The sequence below is a fragment of the Hippoglossus hippoglossus genome, chromosome 3 (assembly GCF_009819705.1).
Source record: "Hippoglossus hippoglossus isolate fHipHip1 chromosome 3, fHipHip1.pri, whole genome shotgun sequence".
In the NCBI taxonomy this organism is placed as follows: Eukaryota; Metazoa; Chordata; class Actinopteri; order Pleuronectiformes; family Pleuronectidae; genus Hippoglossus; species Hippoglossus hippoglossus.
Genome location: NC_047153.1, coordinates 13,848,642 through 13,870,037, shown reverse-complemented (window position 1 = coordinate 13,870,037; position 21,396 = coordinate 13,848,642). Strand labels below are relative to the sequence as shown.

Here is a 21,396-nt window from a genome sequence, read left to right as displayed (position 1 = left end):
TACTACTGTGACCCTCTGTTTCTGTTCATGGATTCAACTTCTGTAGCCAGAAGCTGGGCCAGCACAAAATCACCTAGTGGACCAGTATGAGTTACAAACTTGCTAAATTAATGATCATCCTGGATGACACTGAGGTGACTGGGCAGAGGTATTTTCACTTCTCTTCATCTCTCAGTTCCACCTCTATAGAGGCACAGTGATGATTCAGAAAGATGAAGTTTTCTTTTATATCCAACTTGCAGCCAACTTCCAGCCTGAACATGCTGGGGATGAAGAGTGGCTCTTCAAATCCAGTGCAAACCTTTCTGCCACAACATTTTTACACTTTACACTAGAAAAAACACATGCAACTGGATAAAATAGCTTTTTTTGGCAACACATACACAGCCAATAAAAACACTGAAATTACAAACCCAACAACAAAGTATTTACCAAAGTGAGTATTTGCAAGTGTTGTGTCTATTTGCATGTTGCAGTACGTTGATACAAAATGCTCAAAACATGATGAAAACATAACATTGCAAGTATAGTAAATCCTATATACACATATGTAAAAGCCTCTGACAATAATCCATTCATTAACTCAACTTAAAGGTTCAGTGTGTAGAATTTAGTGACATCTGGTGGTGAAGTTGCACGTTGCAGCTGAATATCGCTAACCTCACCTTCCAAACATGAAAGAGAAACTGTGGGAGCCTTCAGTTGTCATAAAAACTCGTAAAAGGTGTTTAGTTTGTCCAGTCTGGGCTACTGTAAAAAACATGGCGGCCTCCGTAGAGAGGACTCGCTCCCAATGTAAATATGAAGTAATTAAATATAAAGGTACCATTCAAGGGGAAAGAAAACAACAATTAATCTCACTAGCGAAACATCACTAGGATTATTTTATATTCTATTTCTGCCAATAGATCCCTTTCACCTTAATCTTACACACTGCACCTTGAACCAGAAAAGCTGAAACTTTGCCTATAGAGTTCATTACCTTTACAGTAGGGAAGCTTTGCTGCGTGCGGTCCTTCACTGACCCTCTGCTGCCTTCAGTAAGATAGCGGGCTCGGTGCTGAGTCTCAGGTTGGACCTGGATCTTCAGCTCCTTCCCCTCACTCTTCTGTGGGTATTGCATCGAAAGAGTCCCCCCTTTATGGTTAGCTGCCTGAGGATTGTCGGAGCTGCAATAAAGACCCGTTTTAACAGAGACGTCAGAGGATCACTTCTAATTCTGACATTTGTATCAATTCTACTGTCTACATTTATGACATTGGCACAAATCTAAGGTTCAGAACCCAACTAGTAAAAAGGATACCCACAAAATGACAACTGTAAATAATAAATATCTGTGTGTATATCTGGCTGAAATTTGTTCTGGGGTGTGATGCTGGAAAACTGCTCTTTGTAGCCGCAACGGTGAAACGGCTTGCAAGTTGCCATGGTGCACTGAGCAATGCAGAGTTAAGAGGCCCTCCATCAACGAAGCATATTCTATCCGCAGCTCCTAAAGCGTTCAGAGTTATCTGTTTATTTAATCTGCTCTGCTTATCCTAGGTCTTTGAGAGGGGCTCTGTGATTCACTGTGGCTGACCATTGTTTGTACTTCAGTATCCTGCCCCTCCCTCCCCTCTGATCTGGCCGCTCCTCCTCAGTCCAAGCGTGGTGGGAAATCCAGAGCCAGCGTAGTTTGTTAATTTCCATCTGTTGGTGTGTGTGTGTGTGTGTGTGTGTGTGTGTGTGTGTGTGTGTGTGTGTGTGTGTGTGTGTGTGTGTGTGTGTGTGTGTGTGTGTGTGTGTGTCCTTTCCTAATAATAACCCATTCTGACAATCAGGATGAGTGCTGTGTGAGACAGGGGGACAGTGACGGCAACAGCAAGAAAAAATTGACACCGATCTATTTAAGAGCCTACTGCTACAACTACCAATGTCAGAACATTTAGTTAACCAGAGCTAATATTTACTATGACACCTCAAGTTGTTTTTCTCCTTTATTTCTCCACATATCTGCACAGAACCACATGAGATTTAGATGGACATGACTTGGACATGTTCTTGCCATGACTGTATATAAAGAATGGTCGAAATGATAGCTCCCCAAAAGTGAAGCCAAAGCAACTCAATCGCCACCTGGTGGCTGGCTGCAGTATAGGTCGTAAACCCTGCAGCATCCATGTTAGTTGAAGGGACATGGGCCAGAAGTCCTTTTAGGTGGTTTGTATCAGACTGATGTTTGTTGAAGCGTTCATCTTTCTGCCAAGTTTGGGTTTGATTAGTTATATGGTGCTATATAACAGGGTGAAACATCATCAAACTCTCATTGGTTGAGAGTGTGTATCAGTGACTCTGGTTCCCAATGACATCATCGTGGCAAGATGGCTGTGTTTGTATCCCTGATATTTTGGTTACATTTCTAGATAGTGGGAGCAAGCTGTGTCACATTGTCCATCTTTATATACAGTCTATGGGCGTTAAGAATCAAACAGATCAAGTCTTTCTAAATACAAATAAAGTTCACACAAACCTTCCTTTTGATGCTGTCTTGTTGTCGGGTCCTAACTGTGACAAGACAAAGTGCGGGCCTTTAGCACTGTCTGCATCAAACACATCCATGCTGGGTTCCCCTGCAGGCACAGCCTTCGGACCAGGCCTCTGTCGAGGGGTACGTTTACGGGACTTTCTTGGTACCTCTGTGTTGTCATTGTAGGAAACACTGCTCATGATACTAAAGTTGGAGAGAGAGTCATCCATCCAGATGCTGGTACTCTGCTCTGAGTCCAGGGAGGCTTCATTCTGGCAGGACATGTGGCTGTCGTCAAACAAGTCTTGCGGAGGCGGAGAGATGTTCAGTACGGTGCGGCGCTTAGACGGGGTCATCTGGTGATGTGCCTGCGCATCCTGGGATGTTGCACCTCTTCCACCTCCCAGTTCACTGCTCCCCCTGCAGTTACCGCCACCGCCGCCGTTGCCATTTCCGTTCTCTGCACCGACAACCTCTGGTACCACGCGGCTATTCCTGGCATCCTCCTGGTCAACATTGTTGCTGTGGACTGGGTTCTGGTCACTGGCTGAAGAGCTGGAATGTATGGTGGAGCTGGAAGAGTTGGAAAGAGCACTGCGGGGGCCTTCCATGGTCATAGAAGAGGACATGGCATCTACAGTGCAAATGATTAGACAGTGAATAAAGGCATCTCAACCTGTGTTGGCTAGCAGTCCCATTTAAGCAGCAAAATGTGTTCATGATTGTTAATTTTTGCTTTTGTTTAGTATTTTTTACACATCCAATTAAAATTTTCCCTTTCTGTTTTTTATTGGATCCTATATGTATGTGTCTGTGGACAGTGTGTGAATAAAAGTATTGTTATAAATTCAAACGGGGCCAAAGAAGAGATGAGAGGTGAGCAGCCCCCCCCTAATAAAAAAACTGAAGAGTAAAAATGCTTGTGAGTAAATTAACTACTAAAAAAATCTAACTAAAAAACAACTGAATGAATTTATCATTATTATTAGCATTTTTTTCATGTTCAACTGAATGAAAAAATGAGCCAAAATGGTGAAATGGAGAGGAAGTTCAAAATGTTCATGTGCACAGTAAGATGCATGCCAATTATTGGAGCTTTATTTTGTTTATTTATTTTTTTGCTACATAAGTTCTTTTCGTTGGGACTGAACGTAGCCACAGAGACAAAATAAACAAGCTTCTGACCTATGAAGCAGAGAACTGCAGACCATTTTATATGCAGACACTCCCTGCTTCAGAGGGAACTTCCTGGAATATAAAAATGAGACAGCGAATGAGCAATAAGAGCTGAACAGTAAAAATTTTATCAGTGAAAAAAAATATTATTAACACAGGGTATTTTTTTTTTCTTTGTCAAAAAGGTGCTGCTCCAGCATGCTGACATACACTGTAATTTCAAAAGCATTCAAATAGTTACGGTGAACTAGATGAAGAGCAGGGAAAGGTGTGGTTACGTTGTAGATCGTTAAAAAAAAAAAAGGAGTTAGACTTCTGTTGACATTCTGGATTGTTTGGTGACTCATTAGTTTGCAAAACACACATTCGGGAAGAAAAACAAGCACATACAATGTATATGGAGGTAGTGTCATTTTTAGCAAGTGTTGCGACACAAAGACATATATGATCACATATCATGGCAACCAGAAAATATGGACAAATAATAGAAGATGCTCCATCCTGTCTGACTGTCCCGGTCTTATCTGCCATTGACTCTAAAAACATTCAAGCTCTGAGTGAGAAAATAGAATATATAAATTATATGCATTAATACAAATTACAGTTCATTATTGATAAGTTTGGCCAAGCACATTTTCCCTTTCTTCTTGTACTTTTTTTTAAAAATGGGAAATTGCATCCTGTTTACTGGTAGTGTGACCTGGGGCAATAAAAAAACAACAATCTCTCCCTTACACTTACTGTGTCATGTGTACAGTATTTTTACACTGAAATATAGCCTGGCCCCAGGTTTGCTGTGTGGTAACATGATAAATTGAATCAGAAATATGCATCTTTCGACCGAAAACTAATAAAAGGTCTTAGAATTTGATTTCAACACAGTTTATTTTATTTGAATAGTATCCTACCAAATGCCAAGTTGTTCTCAAGTCAGTGGATAACATGACATAATTGCAAAGATATTTTCAATAAAATCAGTTGACACACAGTAGACCTGGAGTTTGTGAGCCCAGAGTCAGTCTTTCTGCTAGGTTGTGTAATCTAGCCTCTGTTGTATCACTGCCAATTATTCATCATATTCTGTCTTTAATTATTTATCAGTTGCCACTCCAACAATGCACAATAGCAACATATTAATAACAAGAGTTACAGGAAAAAAATTATAGAAAGTTATAGTCATTAGTATCATTGTACACCCGTCTATGTGGGTGTATACTATTGTATCTGTAATGTGCTCTTAAATAACGGTGAAACATGACACAATTGACTTTGGACCAGGTTTTTGTTGATCAATCACTTTCTGCTCCCTTAAGACACTTGCATTGTACTTGATCCCACTTGCCACTACTTTTCACTGGGTGTGGGATGGGGTTCTATATCTTATTTCTGGACTATTGTGTTTCTCTTGCCATTTCACTTTCCACTATGAACAATATAGCTCTGAATTAGAAGTGCAAAATACATAACACAGCCACTTAAAACTTCCAACTTGCCTAAACAAAAGTGACAAAACAGTTTAAACAACCAACTACTTTGTGCTGAGGATGCAAAACTCAAATAAGATTTGCCAGGCTCTTGCATCATTATGTGTACTGTGTTCAGTTTAAACCATCGATCACTCTTACATTGCATGCATGGTGTCCATACTGCAACATTTAAAAAAACTGGAAAATTCACAGAGGGCCCTAATTACTGTGAACCTGTTGTACGTGACCAACATTTAAAAACTGCATTGCTGCAAGAGACTACAACATATAGGAAATCACAACAATCTTTTCAACCAAATATTGTGTGTGGCAGGTACATACAGCAGACATGTTCTGTTGATTCCACTCCAATGACATAACTCCCTTCTCACATGTTTCTTTATATTTTATTTGGACCAACACGTGAGGATCACAGAGTAAGAAGCGGGTTAAGAAATAAGAAAAGAAGAGCAGGATCCTACCTGATGCTACAGTAGCAGAAGGAGGAGGCCCTGCCTCTCCACCACTCTTTTGACTCATGACTTTTGGGTTCTGCTGAGTGGAGGAAGGCAACTGCAGCTCTCTGGGTAGAAGATCACACACTGATTCTATAGAGAGAGGAGGGAGAACAGATAGAAGTTATATTAATGTGACATTTTAACAAGAACTCAACAGTGAGTAAAATGAAACAGATAATTTAAATGTGTCAATTTAATTACAAATTTGCTGACATGAAACGTGAGAACTAACATGACTCGTTACTTTGAATAATGCTTTCCTCAAATTCCATTTCTCTGTGTCATTCAGTTTAACACTGATGCAGTAGACGACTGTACAACAATAACAACTCTTGCGCAATTGCAAGAAAATACTAGCAACCTGATAAATGATCAGGAAATACTCACACTACAGAGCTATTACTTTGGGAACAATGCATAATAATATCAGCATCAGTTCAGATGCCAAATGAGCTTCCACAACACAACACTACTGCCAAACTCTGTATCCGACTGCCGGTATGCAACAATCACGCCGCGCAACGCCTGTTGTCACCAAGATTGATAATAAACAAAAGCCCAAAGCATAATTAACTTGATATTTTAGTGGGAAGAAATGTCAAGTGAACTAATCTGAACTTTTAACTTAATAAATAAAATAATGTCACAATGGAGCAGGATCAGGGATGGCATCTTTTTTATTGCCTATTTTCTTCATGCTTGTCAAAACCTAGTGGATACATTACCCACAATGCAACCCAACCCATTGTGTATGTTATGTTACCAGTGGCGATGATAGCACTCCCCAACATGTTTAAACAGATTTCTGCTTGATGGCTTGTGAGAAGAGCTGCAACTAATGAAATTAATTAAATTTAATTGATCACTTGAAAAAAGCAGCTGTTTTGATAAAAGATAAATTGTTTAAAATGGTTGTTGTCTGTGTATGTTGGCCCTGTGTAACCCGCCTTTCAGACAATGTCAGCTGGGATTGGCAAAGGAAAGCAGAATGGATGAATGAACAGATGGATAGATAAATAGTTAAAGTAATTATTTTCTTTCAGTTTCAGCTTCTGTTTCTCTTCATTTTATATAATTATAAATTGAGCATATCTGGGCTTTTGACAGTTGCTTAATTACTTGATTAATCAAAAAGTACTTCCAACCCTATATATGATGTTTTTGTATACCTTAGCAAACCTAATATCCAAGCTACATCTTCTCTTTATGGATTAGTTCAATATCTTTGAGACTGAAGTAAAACTAAATCAAATTTAACATCCACTGTCCCCTGAATGCCATCTCTCAATATTATCCATATGGTTAATGCTAAAATGGGAACTCGGGCTCTAGATATACACTGTGCGGAGGAACAAACCAGATGGGGACTAATGAGGTCAAAAGCTGCAGCACACCAAATAAACAGCCGATCCCATTACAAACAGGCAGCAGGGTCGTACAAAGCCTTTTTCTCTCCTCTCTGTGCCTCCCTCAGGGCCGACAGGACACGGTGAGGGGAGAAAGCCTTGGGTCAACAGCATGACAACACTTTTACTAGCAGCCTGATTCATCATCCAAATATTATGGTATGAACTTCGAGCGGCCATTACAGTCGCCTGACTCTCTTCTCTGCCAACTGCCAGCTTTAATTACTTGCAGCTGAGTCCCGGGGTTTGGTGTGTATATCAGATACTTAACCCTCCCATTGTTACCACTCACTGTGTACAATAGACAAACCTGGGACATACTGAAACCAGCCCATGCCTCTTCATTCCCAAAGCCCTCCAGTCTCTTACAGCTCGCTTTAGAAGAGCAGGGAATGCTGGTTCCCAGAAAGGGAGCTTAAATCTGGGCTCAGCAAACTCATATAACTCACACTGAACCACACATATACACACACAGGATTCTAGTGTGGTTTTGCTGGTCCTCCAAACAAAATCACAGACACACATGCATGCGTTCGCACGCAAACGCCCCCTTCACCACCACCTCCACAAAAACACTTTCTCTGCCCCTGCATTTACACTTCAGCTCTTCAGTCTTCTCAGGGCTCCCTGACTGACTGCACATGCAGGAACATGTGCTCGGAGCACACAGCCCTTCCAGTAAACAGATTGCCAACCGCACAGACAGAAAATATGTACTCTTCTCTCAGAGCAGTGGGTCTTGAATCACTGGCTGGCCTGTTCAAAGTGTTTCCACAGTCCCTTGACGTTTTTAAAAAATAAAAAAATCTTATTTTGCTGCATATTTGTTTCCCCTTAAGCAGACAGAGTGCAATTTATTTACACGTGACAAAACACTGTCCCTTTCACACGGGAGAAAATAAAAAAAAATAAAAATGACCAGCTCCATTAGCTGGGAAATAAACCATCCTGACTCACACACACACCACGTGATGTTTTGATTTTATCTTCGAAGTGCACTCCAGTTGTGCAGACCATCGAGTGAACCTTTCATTTTCAGTCCCGTCTGTGATCATTGTGATAACAGATGAAACACCCAAAACATTCACGCTTAAAGACGCCATTATAACGTGGTCTGTGTTGATCAGGTCTCCACCTGCTAATAATACATTTTCATATATATCAACCTCATTAGCAGTTTCACAAAGTTTGCTAAATCCACTCACATTCAATGTAAACAGATGGATTAACACTAAACCAGCTACATTTACAATCCAAGTGTCACGTTAGAAATCGTGCATAAAGTTAGAGACCTCAGGAGTCAACAGAGACATTTTATCTCCTCAGATCCTCAATGTACCTCATAATTTGTTTATATGGTAAGTAGCGCAGACTAAAGGTGAAAAAAGAAGGCACTCACCATGTGTATGGCAGGACTTACACTCCCATTCATTTCCCTCACATTCCTGTTGCTTGCTCTTACTAGCCCTGGCACCCGGGGCGTGGCACTGGTTTTTTTGGCTGAGTGACTGATTTAACTCCCTTTCTGTCCCCCTCCTCCACTCCACCTCCCTCCCTCCCGCTCGCCGCCTTGTTTACTGTGCGCCCAGACCCTTTTCTGTACTTCAACTTGCCCAACAGGTTAGAGGTGTTGTCGTGTGGAATCCTGTCAAGCAGAAATGAAGCAGTAGAATAAGCCCACTTCAGTTGAAACATTTCACGAGGTGGATTTGTTGAAATGAGCGGAATACTGCTCGGCAAAAAGCGATGGTGGAGGATGAGATTAGCTGCAGCGTGTCAGAACATTTGGAGTTTAATCCAAGCATAAGAAGGAAAGAAAAACAGCGAAAGGGCCGGCACCTGCAGCAAACCATGTACAACAACCCTGAAATGTTTACAGCCAAGCCTACACGAAGGCTGCCAGGGACTCCATAGCAACACAGATCAGGGGACAAGTCTTTTAGGCGTCTGCGGCTCTTGTGAGACAATGTGGAGAAAATGAGAGAAAAAGACAGGGTTATTTTCCCCTTTAAATGAAGAACTGAGCATTAACAGTGCAGGATGTTGCACGGACAACACTTACAGCACTGTGGAAACAAATCTGAATATGTAAAATGTTACCACACTCATAAAACTATAATTCCCTTTTACAACATGAGTTTATCATTCATGCTTCATTTACTTATAGTTAATGCATTTATTATTCCAATAAAAAAGTTAGTGTTTGATATTAAACAACTCTGGCTAATATTGATAAATAATCAGGTCATAAAATTTGCTTTTTTAATTAACTGTAATTGATTAATTACTTAATTAACTTAACTTTATGGATAATGAAGTTATAAGTTCATCAACTCATTCATTAATGCAGCTGGCAGCAGGTTCAGCTGTAAAAACCAGAAGGATTCAACACAGTTCTCTATTTGAATGCTTCAACTGTTGCTAATTGTGTTCATACTAATATATGAATCTAAACATACCTCTGTCATTGCTGTAACCACATGATGAATGCATTTCATAATGATGAGTCATTCATTACTATTACATTATTTGAACATGAGTATAGTTTTGTCTCCTAAATTAATCAAAATCTCACAAGTTATGTATCATATTTAAATCATATAAGGTGAGCATTAAGAAGCAGATAATAAAGGCTGATGGCAGAAAAGTCATAATCTAAATAATATACATCTTCACCATGTTTCCTCAGCTTGCAGTGTATATGATCAATATCTTTTTCACTCCTAATGCCATTATATACAAATTACAGAGTAATATAATATCACCTACTTGTAAAATTCAGGTAACACAAGTATCATTTCCGATTACAGAGCCCATCAGTAACGTCATTGTAATGTCATGATTGCATGACACATGATGAGTCAAATATGTTGAGAGACAAGGCTTACAGTGCTTATTGCACAATAGCAACCATTATTAAGGCAGGCATAATCACTGCACTTAACCAGTCATTGCATTCAGGAAGGAGCATGGCACCATCACTTTACGGGACAAACTGTTCACCTGATGAGAAGTGCCACAACACGTCAGATAAGATGTGTGGAACCATAGATATTCTGCTTGTGTGCTGCACCTGTACCTGCCGAATTATCGAGATTACATTAATGCTAATGCTCATAGAAACAGGATCATATGGTTTATTGCTGCTATACAAAGTGAAAAAAAGTCAGTCAGGCTTTAGAACGGGATAATTAATTTGTTTGTGAGACAGCAGGCTCAGGGTTTGTGGCATGTAGCTCTTTTCAGTCCCGCTAATCCTGAAGTGACCAGGAACGACCTCAAGGCTTCGGTTTACATGACTTGCTTTCAACAAACACCCACCACAATCCTGACTTGACAAAACAGCGCACTGAGGCTGCTGTGAGGGCCAAACCACCCAGCTACAAGTCCGGTTTGAAAACAAAGTGGGCCGTTAGTCACATTTAATATAATAATGTAATAATCCTCACAGAGTCAGCGTTATAGAGCGGGGTATTTGGGCTGGTATACAACGAGGACATTATCTATCTACCTTTAACTCTGTGGACTCAAACGAAAAAACAAAAGTTTAACCAGAATGTGTGACTTCAGAGAGCAGAGGAATCCAAACTAGTAACAGACGACAACACACACTGTCTCACACACGGACACTTATCATACACATCGACAAATTCTCTGGAATATGGACTAAACTCCTGCGCAGTGAAGTCAGACCTAACTGGTGACGAGAATTGATGGCCAATTTTACTGTGAATCACCACAAACGCACAAAAAGTTACAACCTATTACAGTCTAATAGATTGGTGTGCCAACACTTCTCTCCTGCTCACAGGAAAACCGCACTGAGGCAACAGGAAAAGCCTTTAGCAACACTGCACGTACACTCGCCAGTGGTGAGACATCACCAAGCCACCGTGTTACCAGTGTCTGAACCAGGGAAGGAATCATCAAGACTGAATTTATGAGCTAACCAGAGTATGCAAAACAGTGAATGGGTAAGTTAATTAGTTTTCATTTCCATGTCACACCAACCATTTGACCCAACCAACGAGAGATTAAAATGCCATATACATTATATCAAACAACATAAATATAAAATGAATGCAAATGTCCGAGTGAGTTATTGTGCTGTGCAGAGAACCTCCCGCTGTGTTGTGCATGTGTGAAAGGCAAACTGTGGGTGAAATCTATAGCCAATTCTCCGGATTTTACCCATGTCATGTCCATACTGAATTAATATCCGTGCAGTTTTAGTCTTTATGTGCAAATTTTTAGATAAATAGGCCACCAAATAGCAGTAGAAAGATGGATGCTCTAAAACACTTTATATTATATTACAGATAGCACTAGTTCAAGGAATACTTTATACATTTTGGAAAATATGGTAATTAACTTTCTTGCTGAGAGAAAGTAGATTCCTCTTGCTACCACTTTCACATCAGTTTTTTGTCATTTTAAATGGATTACTGCCATTTCTATTTCTTGGCTAGTCTTTTCCCGTCTTCATGCTAAGCTAAGCTAACAAGCAGTTGACTGTAGTTGTTCACCAGAGAGCGAGTCAACATACTTTTTCTAAAATGTTTAACTGCTCCTTTAAAAACTAAATCTTTTGAGTGTGTGATCGAAGATGAAAACTCAAATACTCTTTGTTTATACAATCACAGTGAATATAAAAAAACACTTAAAATTAGCTTGTGGCGTCACAGTTCGGAACCTTGCGGACTGACTTCTGATGGAAGCTGCTGATAATAAACAGATAAAAGGGCTGAAACTGTGTCAGCGCTTGGAAGTTATGTTTGAGTCTTGAGGCGTCAGAGATTCACACTAGAACAATAAAGAGTAAGAATGTATGACTGGAAACCTAATGCCAAAGTTATGAAAACCTAGAGGCCATTTCATAACAATCACTGTCCTAAACAAAAAGTTATCAGTAGTTCTCGTCAGGCCTTTAGCACTTATTCATACTTTACAAACTTTCTGGCCTCGTTTCTAAGACTTGCCATTTTCCAGATTTATGGCAATGTGTTCTTAAGACTGAGCCTGCACCTCAAACTATTAATTACTTGGTTTGGTGTGAAGTCTAATCAAGCGAAACCACAGCAAACTGAGGAAAACACTGATCAAGATTCAGCGAACACAACCACCATGAAACCAAATAAAGTTGCTCTGGCGTCTTTCTTAAATAAAGTCATCATTCTATTGCAACAGGCTGTGGTTTGTGGTAACAGAAGAACACTGTCACTTCAGCTGAGGACGTCTGACTTTACTCAGCAAATTAAAGAAAAACTCCATCTTTGCTAAACTTGGACATGAAAAAGATACAAGAGGGAGACCAGACATGACAAAATAATACTGACGTAATACATAATAATGCAATATTCACTGAGACAATGACTAAAGTTCATCGAAGCAGGAGAATATCTCAAATTATTTATTAATTATCCATGAACTTAAGTATCTGAGAAAAATGCGATTTAGATATACAGTGTATTCCAAAAAAGTAGAAGTAAAAAGAAAGACTGAATAACCTGCATGAATACAATTAGGGCAAGAAATTCAATGTGACTTTGTAAACCAGAACAAAAACAGGACAAAGGTGACAAAAATAATTTGCATAAAATGTATGTAAAGTTACTCAGTTGAAACCAAGTTGACCCTGACTTGTCATGCTGCAACACACTAAAATGTGTGTGGGGGCTAGATGCAAACGTGACCTTTGGTTTTTAAATTGAAACTATAAAAGGACAAAAAGGTTAAAATGTCTATAATGCAGTCAGGAGGTAAGTCATTAGCTCCTAGATATTTTAAAGGTTTCATGAAAAACAAGCATCACGGTTAACTGGCTCTAGAGCCTTTTTAGTTACCATTTTATTAGGAACACCTAGCTTATTGAGTCTAATGCAACAATCCTGTAATAAATCCTACCTAGGTCTGGACTGCATGCTAAAGGGGTTATAAAAAGTGGGGGCGCAAAAGTAAGAAATCTGTATATAACCATTAAATTGACTGATGGTGTATAAATGAGTTTTACGACGCTTATCCTCTGTACAGATAAAAGTTGTGTGTGTGGGTACAATAAACAGTTGGTTTGTCGTCCCCTTCAATGCCAGCTCACCACCCTAAACAAAATAGTATCACACTGACAAAAGTTATTATCTCAAGGAACAGACAAAGGCGTTACTTCTTCTTTCAACGCTCAGAATTCCTCTGCTACAATTAGTTTTCTCGTGGCCTTGGCCCTACCAGACATCGCACTTGGCGTCCAAACCCACGAGTGTGAATTAAGTCAAGTAAGCAAAGAAAATACTAACAATGACAGGATGCAGGAGGAAATCTGCCTGTCCAGTCCTGTTGTTCTGTCCCGCCATGCCAGTCTGCCAAGGAAGTAGAAAATGACTCAGAATAAAGGACTTAAAACACAGGATATTGAGATACCCCAACCTGAGGCTGGAGGATGGATTCTTTGTCTACGTTATGCCAAAGGTATTCAGCGTTTCTGGAGGTCATAAACTACTTCTCTGTATGAGCCTCTATAAGGAAACTTTGTGATGTGACAGGCTGTGTTTATGCAAATTAGCTGGCTTCATAGCAAGGAAGTTGGTGACGTTTGTATGGCAACAGATGCAAAACTGAAAAAAATAAAAAAGCAAAAAGAATTCTAATATCTCAGGATGAAAAAGAGGAGCCATAAGTGCAAAAGACGCCGAAGAAAATGTCAAGTTGGAAAGACAACGAGATTCAAGAGTTTTTGGTAAAATAAGTGCAGTTGCTGGTGTTGATCTCCTGTCTCATGCATACTGAGCCACACCTCACCCGAAAGCGCCAGACATTTTCCTGTTGTTATGAAAGCACAAATCTCCTGCTGCGTTCTTCATAAGCGAAAGGCAAAATCCGGAGAAAGACCGGACCCACTTGAGTGAGGGAGCAGGGTTGTGGGACTCAAATGGAAAAGTGAAAGAGACGTGTAGAGGTTTGTACAATTACAACATTTTGGATCTACCCCAAAACAAACTAAGGGAAAAGCTTCCCAAACCCTCAGTCCAAAAACTTGATCTGGAAAAATGTGAGAACAACACTAGCAGCAACAAGATGTATCACTTACTAACATGCAGCCCGAGTCAAAGAGTAGAAATACACAGGGGGCGTCTGGTGGTGATGATTGCAATGTCTGCAATTCAATTAGAAAAATGTCAAGACCACTGTATTTAAGATATCACTTCTAACAACAAATTCACTCCATGGTGAGGCTGGAAGAAAAGGACATCATGGCAGGATGATAGATGAGCTAATTACACACAACTACGGCAATAACAGCATAATTCATTACCAACACATCACCAACAAAATGCAGCTAATTTGTCAGGTCTGATAGCAGAAGGGGAAGCATGGTGAGAGAGCGGAGACTCACCAGTGGACAGAGATTTAAGGTCGACCAGTTGCAATTTAAAGCTTATTTTAGTATTTTATAGTCAAACAATACACTCTCACAACATTCAACCTTCTAAAAGAACAAAGACTTGAATCAACAGCTCTCTGGCACAGTCTCAACTATAACTAAATATGATAAGCTGCACCGGGGGAGGGTTTATTGTAAGGCTGCTATATTGGATTACATGGATCTGGTGCTCTGGTTTGAGGTGTCAGCGTACATGTAAAACTCCACACTGTAAAATAAACACCGGCTTTCTTGTCTTACATTTGTGGTTTAACTTTATTGTAAATATTTATTATAAAGTGCACAAAAAACCTTGTTCGTACATCAACCTTCTTAAATCAATAGATCATGGTTTAGGTCCTAGTTCCGAGCTGTTGCTTCTTATTCACAGTGGATAAACTCACTTCATATTTCATTTCTCAGTTCAGAATCATCTTGCCCTGGAGAGAAACATGAGGAGCGGACGTGAGATCTCACAGGTGCTTTCGGCTTTTCACAGACGAGTGTGAGAAATCCTCCACAAGATGACTGGGAACAAAATCATTAGGAATCTCTTCATCTTTCGTTAAACAAGCGAGTGTGTGTGTACTAATCGATATCTTTCCATTTTGGCCGATGAGGACAAACTTGTCTACAGTTTCATCAACACAAATCCTACCCTGAACTAAACTCATCTTTATGGACGGGATACATAAACACGGAGAGGCAGAAATTCAGCTTAACACAACAGAACAAAATACTGCTGCAAGCATTGACTGGAAGCTACAGTATATTGCTCCATTTCGTACACACCACTGTAGTTTTTCTAAGTGATACCCTGCTCCACATTCATTTACCCAGAAAATACATGTGTACCTAAACTAGGCCAAGGAGACAACACTCCTCTTCTCACAAAAACAGCAAGTCAACACAACATAATTGTAATATTTGAGAGGTTTCACGAGTTTGATGACTTCATTGCTGATCATTAAAGCTGCACAAGTGCTTTAAAAATAGTACATGATCCCAAACTGTCAGACCTCACAAAATCTAAAACATACAATACTGACACAGTATATACTGTATAGTAGTAGCAATATCATGAAACTGGCATTTGAACCAAAGTAAATATCAAGACACAACAATTAGAAAAAATACTAATTTAAAATAATATTTTACTAATATTTCAGTAATTATTGTTTTTATATTTTTCAGATATTTAAACATTTTTGTTGGATATTTCATCACATTTTTTAAATAAATTATATTTTGGTAATATTTTTCCTATATTTAACTGTAATTTTATTTGAATGTTTTTTTTATATTCTACTGATCTTTTAAAACTATTTTTATTACTAAGATATCTTTTTCACAGATATATCATCAATATTTCATTTTTGCACTGATCCCAAAATTTTACTTAAAATCCAAGTAATTGCTCAAGACTCAAACACACACGAGCAGCCATGCACACACGGCGTGTATGTCTTTAACAGGTTAAACCACTCATACATTGATTTGATGTGGCCAAAACAAAGTCACAAGTGTGCAGTAAATACCAGAGGAGGTGACATTTTGACCTGACCCTGATTAGAGTTTTACTGGAGTTTGGTTTGCATTAATGATTAATTAAAGTGATTCAAAAGATGATAAGGAAAGAAAGTCACACCGCGTTCAGGGGTGTGAGTAATCTGCATTCACTGGATCATTTGTTTTATAGGATGCACGGAATGAGTTTAGTAAAGGTTAACTGTTAACTTTTACTGTGAACATACTGTACAGTACCAGAAGTCTATATCTACCTCATTAAATAAATCTAATAAAAAATATCGCCTTACAAGGACTTCCCTGGCCAGTCGACACTGCAAACGCCACTTCAGTCAAAATACAGGTACAACTCCTGAGTTCCTCAGAAGGACGTTGTAGTGAAAAAATAAATAAAGGTTAGAGACACATGCGCCTCTTCAGAAGGGCCAACCTGAGCAAAACAGTTTGAACAGTGACGGCCTTTAGCGAACCTTTAAGAAACCTCTAATGAATTTGGAACTATTGTCTACATGGAGATTCACAGTACTCATTTTCACAGAGCTCATATTGCTGTTGCATCCAGAGTTGGCTGGCTGTGTGTGCGAGTTTTAACACATTATAGCTTGGGGGAAAATAATAGTTGTTCACATGATGATGTCAAAAGATGAAATAAGGAGATAAACATAGACCAATATATTGTCAAGCACAATTATACGGTTGCTTCATTTGGGAAACCCATAAAACTAACTGAGCAGAAGCACGTCAGCTAAACTTGAAACTGAAAAATGCAGAACAGGTTGGGGTCCATGTTAAACAGATGACGACACAGTAAAGACTGATTTGGATGACAACAAACTACTATCTCTATTAGGACAAAGTTACATGAATATTTAAAAAGAGTAATAGCAGATATAGTTTAACCTTTATTTTGTGTTCAAATACTGATTTGCATCCACCTACCGATTTCTTTATGACAGAGAAGACCACTAACCCAATGCAACAAATGATTCATGAACAAAAAATACACTTTATCAGATGTTTTCCCTGTACGGTATTTTGTCTTTCATCATCAGAGCGAGAACAAGCTTTCAAGGCACTCAAGTATTTTTGAGCACATGCCGCCGAGTTTGCTTAACACGGCAGTCAATATTAATACAGTGCTATTTAAGCCCAGGTTTACACACGGAGCAGCCAGAGGGTTAATGATTGACCAGGCTTTGGCGGGTGTCAATAAAAACATTTTATTTTAAACTGTGTTAGTACAATTGTTAAACAGGTTTGATGGAACTTATGGGAAAAGCCATAACATTCTTCACCTTTGATGAAAAGCTGATGGGAAGAAGTTTGATGACATCAATGAACCCGCAGTTCTTTAGGAAAACACTTCTTTGTAACCACATAAAGTTACATTCCTATCCTGAGAGCTATTGTTGCTGTGTGTGGTTTTTCCTTGGTATTCCCTGAACTACTCATACGCTACAAATACGAGGTCCTTAGAATGTTTGAATCACACAGTGTTACTGACAATAGAATCCAATATATACAAATAATGAAATTCAAAGCTGCACACACAACCCTCTCTTTCTTGTGTCCATACGAGAGAATCATTCCTTTTGATCCAGGCTCCACCTATCACTTGTCAATGCTGAGGAATTGAAGATTTCAACCATGAGGACAATACTATTGGATGGGGGAGGGGGGGCCTTGTCGTCAAAGGGTGCAAAACTACGTTCACCTCTCACACAGAGCCGAGTGAACTATCCTGACACACATACACAATAGTGTGATTAGTAAGCAAATAAAGTAAACTATTGAACAAGCTACCATTGGTCCAGATCTCAAAAGGAATTTTTGGCTTACTCATTAATGATTACATGTGGATATAAGTCAACTGAATCTGAATACATAAGTAAATAATATCGTGAGTTGAATCAAAACTGATCTCAGAGAAAAGTGTTTTATCTTTTTCATTTCCAATTAGTTCTATTGCGCTCGACTGGTCAGTTCATCTATTTGCTGTATATAGACTGGGATTCAATGGTGTTTAACTGCTTGATGATTGATTGTGAAAATCTTAACCAATGCAAAAGTGACTATTATAAAAACAACATTAGTTATGTTATTATCAGTGGGTTCTGGCTGATCTTTAGCATGATCAACAAGCCATTTTCTCTATTTTTCCCATCTTCACTTTTCTTGTAGAATAATCAGGGCTGTCCTTATCATGAGAGGATCCTCTGACAGTAAACTTTCATGTTCAGCTGTTTTTCAAAAATGTCCATGCTTTGAGTGAAAAATCCATTCACTTCCATTGAATTGGCCGAAAGCTCAAAGGCTAACATTGTAGAATCTCTGCCGTTGAGAATCTATATACAACTAGTGGTAAGAGAGAGAATGTCTCTTACCTTTTCCCTGAGAAATCTGCTCAGTTATCCAGAGTTTAACAATCTAATCTCAGCACAGTGCTTGGTTGGTCACAATTCTGAAACAGCCATATTTAAAAAGGACAAATATTTATGTTATAATAACCATTAGATTAGATTAGCCTAGATTGGAAGTGAACAGGAGGCGAAAGGTTAGCCACTGATACATTTGGGTATGTATCTGGATCAGGGGACAGATCCAGGATTTATTTGTCTTTCTTTTGTGTTTTTCATCATTTATGTAGATTTTTCAAGGAATAATTCATAAATATTGTTGAAAAAAACAGACATACTTGAGGAACTGATATCTATGAGTGTGTGAAATTTGTTGGCTTGACCTTGAATTTAAGGGGACTGTTGGGCCTTGGCTGTGGTATGCACTCTACTGAGTGCTATTCTAACTGCTAGATATTTGGTTGTTTTTTTTCGTTATCCAGACTTTGGTGTCCTGACTGCGCAGATATGACCTGCGGGTAAAATCCGGAGGATTGGCTACGGAGTTTACTCGCAGTCTGGCTTTCACACATGCACAACGCAGCGGGAGGTTCTCTGCACAGACGCATTCACAACAGCATCAAATCCTCCTCATTATTCAGGCAAGAGGTGGACCAGCCAGGTGCAGCGGACAGAGGCAGGAAGTGACGTATTAACCCCATCTCTTTTTTTGAAAAAAATAATTTTTGCATCTGTCCCGCATTAAACGGTGAATCCAGCGGGGTATCCCCTGCTGTGTTCGCGCATCGAAATCTCCTGGATATCTACAGACTTCACACTGAGGGGTCGGGCGGATAAAGTCCGTAGAAACTGCAGCGTGTCTCACTAGGACATTTGTGTTTACATACTCTTCTGGAGAAAATACGGAGGACCTGGAACACATCTGACAGCCGCTTCAGTCACTCCTCTACCCGCCTGAGGCTCCCACACCCAGACTGCCACACTTTACAGTTTATGTTAATAAGGGAGAGAGAGAGAGAGAGAGAGAGAGAGAGAGAGAGAGAGAGAGAGAGAGTAGCACCACTCTCAGGAGCAGAGTGGCATGTGTGGGGCTTCCAAGGGGGCACCAGGGGGGCACCGGGGGACTTAAACAGCCCACAGAAAATGTACGGCACTGCTTCTTTTTTTTCAGCTGGCAGGGGATAAAGTAAACTGGTCTGACCGGTGTGCATGAAGAAAAAAAAAACACCACCTTGCCTTGCTCCAGGAAACAACATTTTACAACATGGGGAACAGATTGAAAAGAGACGTGGGGGGGAGGCAATGAATACACACACACACACACACACACACACGTTTGTACTTCTATCTTAGTGAGGACACTCATTGGCAAAATGCATTCCCTGGCCCCTTACCCTGACCCTACCCATCCAAACTAAATGCCTAACCCTAACCCTAACCTAATTCTAACCCTAAAACCAAGTGTTAACCCCCAAACAGCCCTTTGAAGAAGCGAGGACCGTTGAAGCAAAGTCCTCACTTTCCAAAAATGTCCTCACTCTGTAGGGTCTATGCTTAAAATGGTTCTCAGTAAGACACAAGTACAGGGACACACACGCAGACCCACACAGACCCACACAGGGCAGGTAGGCAGTGAGCTAAACGCACATTTCCACGCCGCAGAGGGGGGGGGGAGAGAGGTGTGGTTGTTACCTCGGAGGTGGAGGAGGGCTCCGGGAGAAGTCAGCTCGAGGTCCCCGCTGAAGAGCAGCGAGGTGAAGTCAGAGGGCATCGCACTCCTTCGCGCTGCGGGGGAACCGGGCACCAGCGGTCAGACCACAGCGCACACGCGGCCGGTGATGAGCGGTGGAGTCTCTGCGCGTGTCGCTGTCACTGCACAAAGTTAAAAACAGCCTCCGGTCGCCGCACTTTTCTCTCTCGTCTCCTCTCTCTGTTTATTCCAGCTCAACTGCGGCCGCTGTCACTCAGAGCCTCAGCGGCCCGGACCCCGCCCACCTGGCTCCTCCCACCGCGCATGTTCCAGCCAGCAGGAGACCCGACCGCGGGCCACGCCCACACACGTGACGCAACACGCAGAAAGCGACGCAAAGGATTGTTTACGATGACGGACCTGGATCGTATATGAGCACATGTGAAGAAACTGCTTTTACAATGTGTCTAAAAGATATTTGATAGGTGTGCTGTCTCAGGATTTGGACTTTTTAATCTTTATTTATTGATTAATATGTTTTATTTATATATACTTTTTTACTCTTTTGTCATCTGAAACATTTTTACTATTGTATTCGTGCTCTAATGCTGTGCTTTATTCTTCTATCTTTATATGCAGTCCATATTATGTTTATAATTGTACTATCTCCGTTGCTGATGTAATATGTCAACTTGCCCTTTTGTGGGACTGATAAAGGATTGTTTTATTACTTGTCATATTTCTATGCAGTTTCACCTGCAAATGAAACCTGCAAAAATATGTTTTAGGGAATGTGATTGGGTGGCTGACCTGTGGCCACTCCCTATTTAAGATGGCTTCTTAGTGTCACAAATATTTGCCTGATGAAGGTCGAGTACCGAAACATCGCAGCATAATAAATCACTGATTGCAAGTTGGACAGTGTGCGGGAGCAATTATCGCTGTCTTTTAAAGGATTATTTTATCTATATTATAATACAATAATAAACTTTATTTATATAGCACTGTTCTTAACAATGTTACAAAGTGCTTTCAAGACACTATGGGAGCCCGAAAGCTCTTTCAGTGTAAGAAGGAACACTCGTCAGACTCTTTAACTAGTCATAATGTAAAATAAATGTAGCATTGTTTTTCATACCACAACTGCTCAGTATCCTTTTGCACATTACATGTATTTGTATCTGCACAACATATACCAATACATTCCATTATTCCATATTTATGCCTCTTATTTTGATATTTTCTCACATTATTAACACATTCAAAATAAACTGTTTGAAGCACTTCTTTAATCACTTCTTTATCTGATCTTATGTCTTGAGTTGAAGTTCCTCCT

General features: G+C 39.9%; 1 protein-coding gene across 3 annotated transcripts in view; it reads right to left on the bottom strand.

The window, feature by feature from the left end:
• nfat5b (nuclear factor of activated T cells 5b) overlaps window positions 1–20,343 on the bottom strand; it is a 33,103-nt gene extending 12,760 nt beyond the window's left edge. For 2 of the 3 annotated variants that reach the window (XM_034576788.1, XM_034576804.1), the window contains exons 1-4: window positions 20,063–20,343; window positions 5,631–5,756; window positions 2,510–3,140; window positions 983–1,169 (exon numbers count right to left, since the gene is read on the bottom strand). In XM_034576788.1, coding sequence (XP_034432679.1) covers window positions 983–1,169; window positions 2,510–3,140; window positions 5,631–5,756; window positions 20,063–20,141 — 1,023 coding nt within the window. In that variant the 5' untranslated portion in view covers window positions 20,142–20,343. Of the gene's footprint in view, window positions 1–982; window positions 1,170–2,509; window positions 3,141–3,691; window positions 3,755–5,630; window positions 5,758–20,062 lie in introns of those variants that run through there. The other variant, XM_034576796.1, reaches the window with a different exon arrangement.
• Window positions 20,344–21,396: the final 1,053 nt, after the last annotated feature.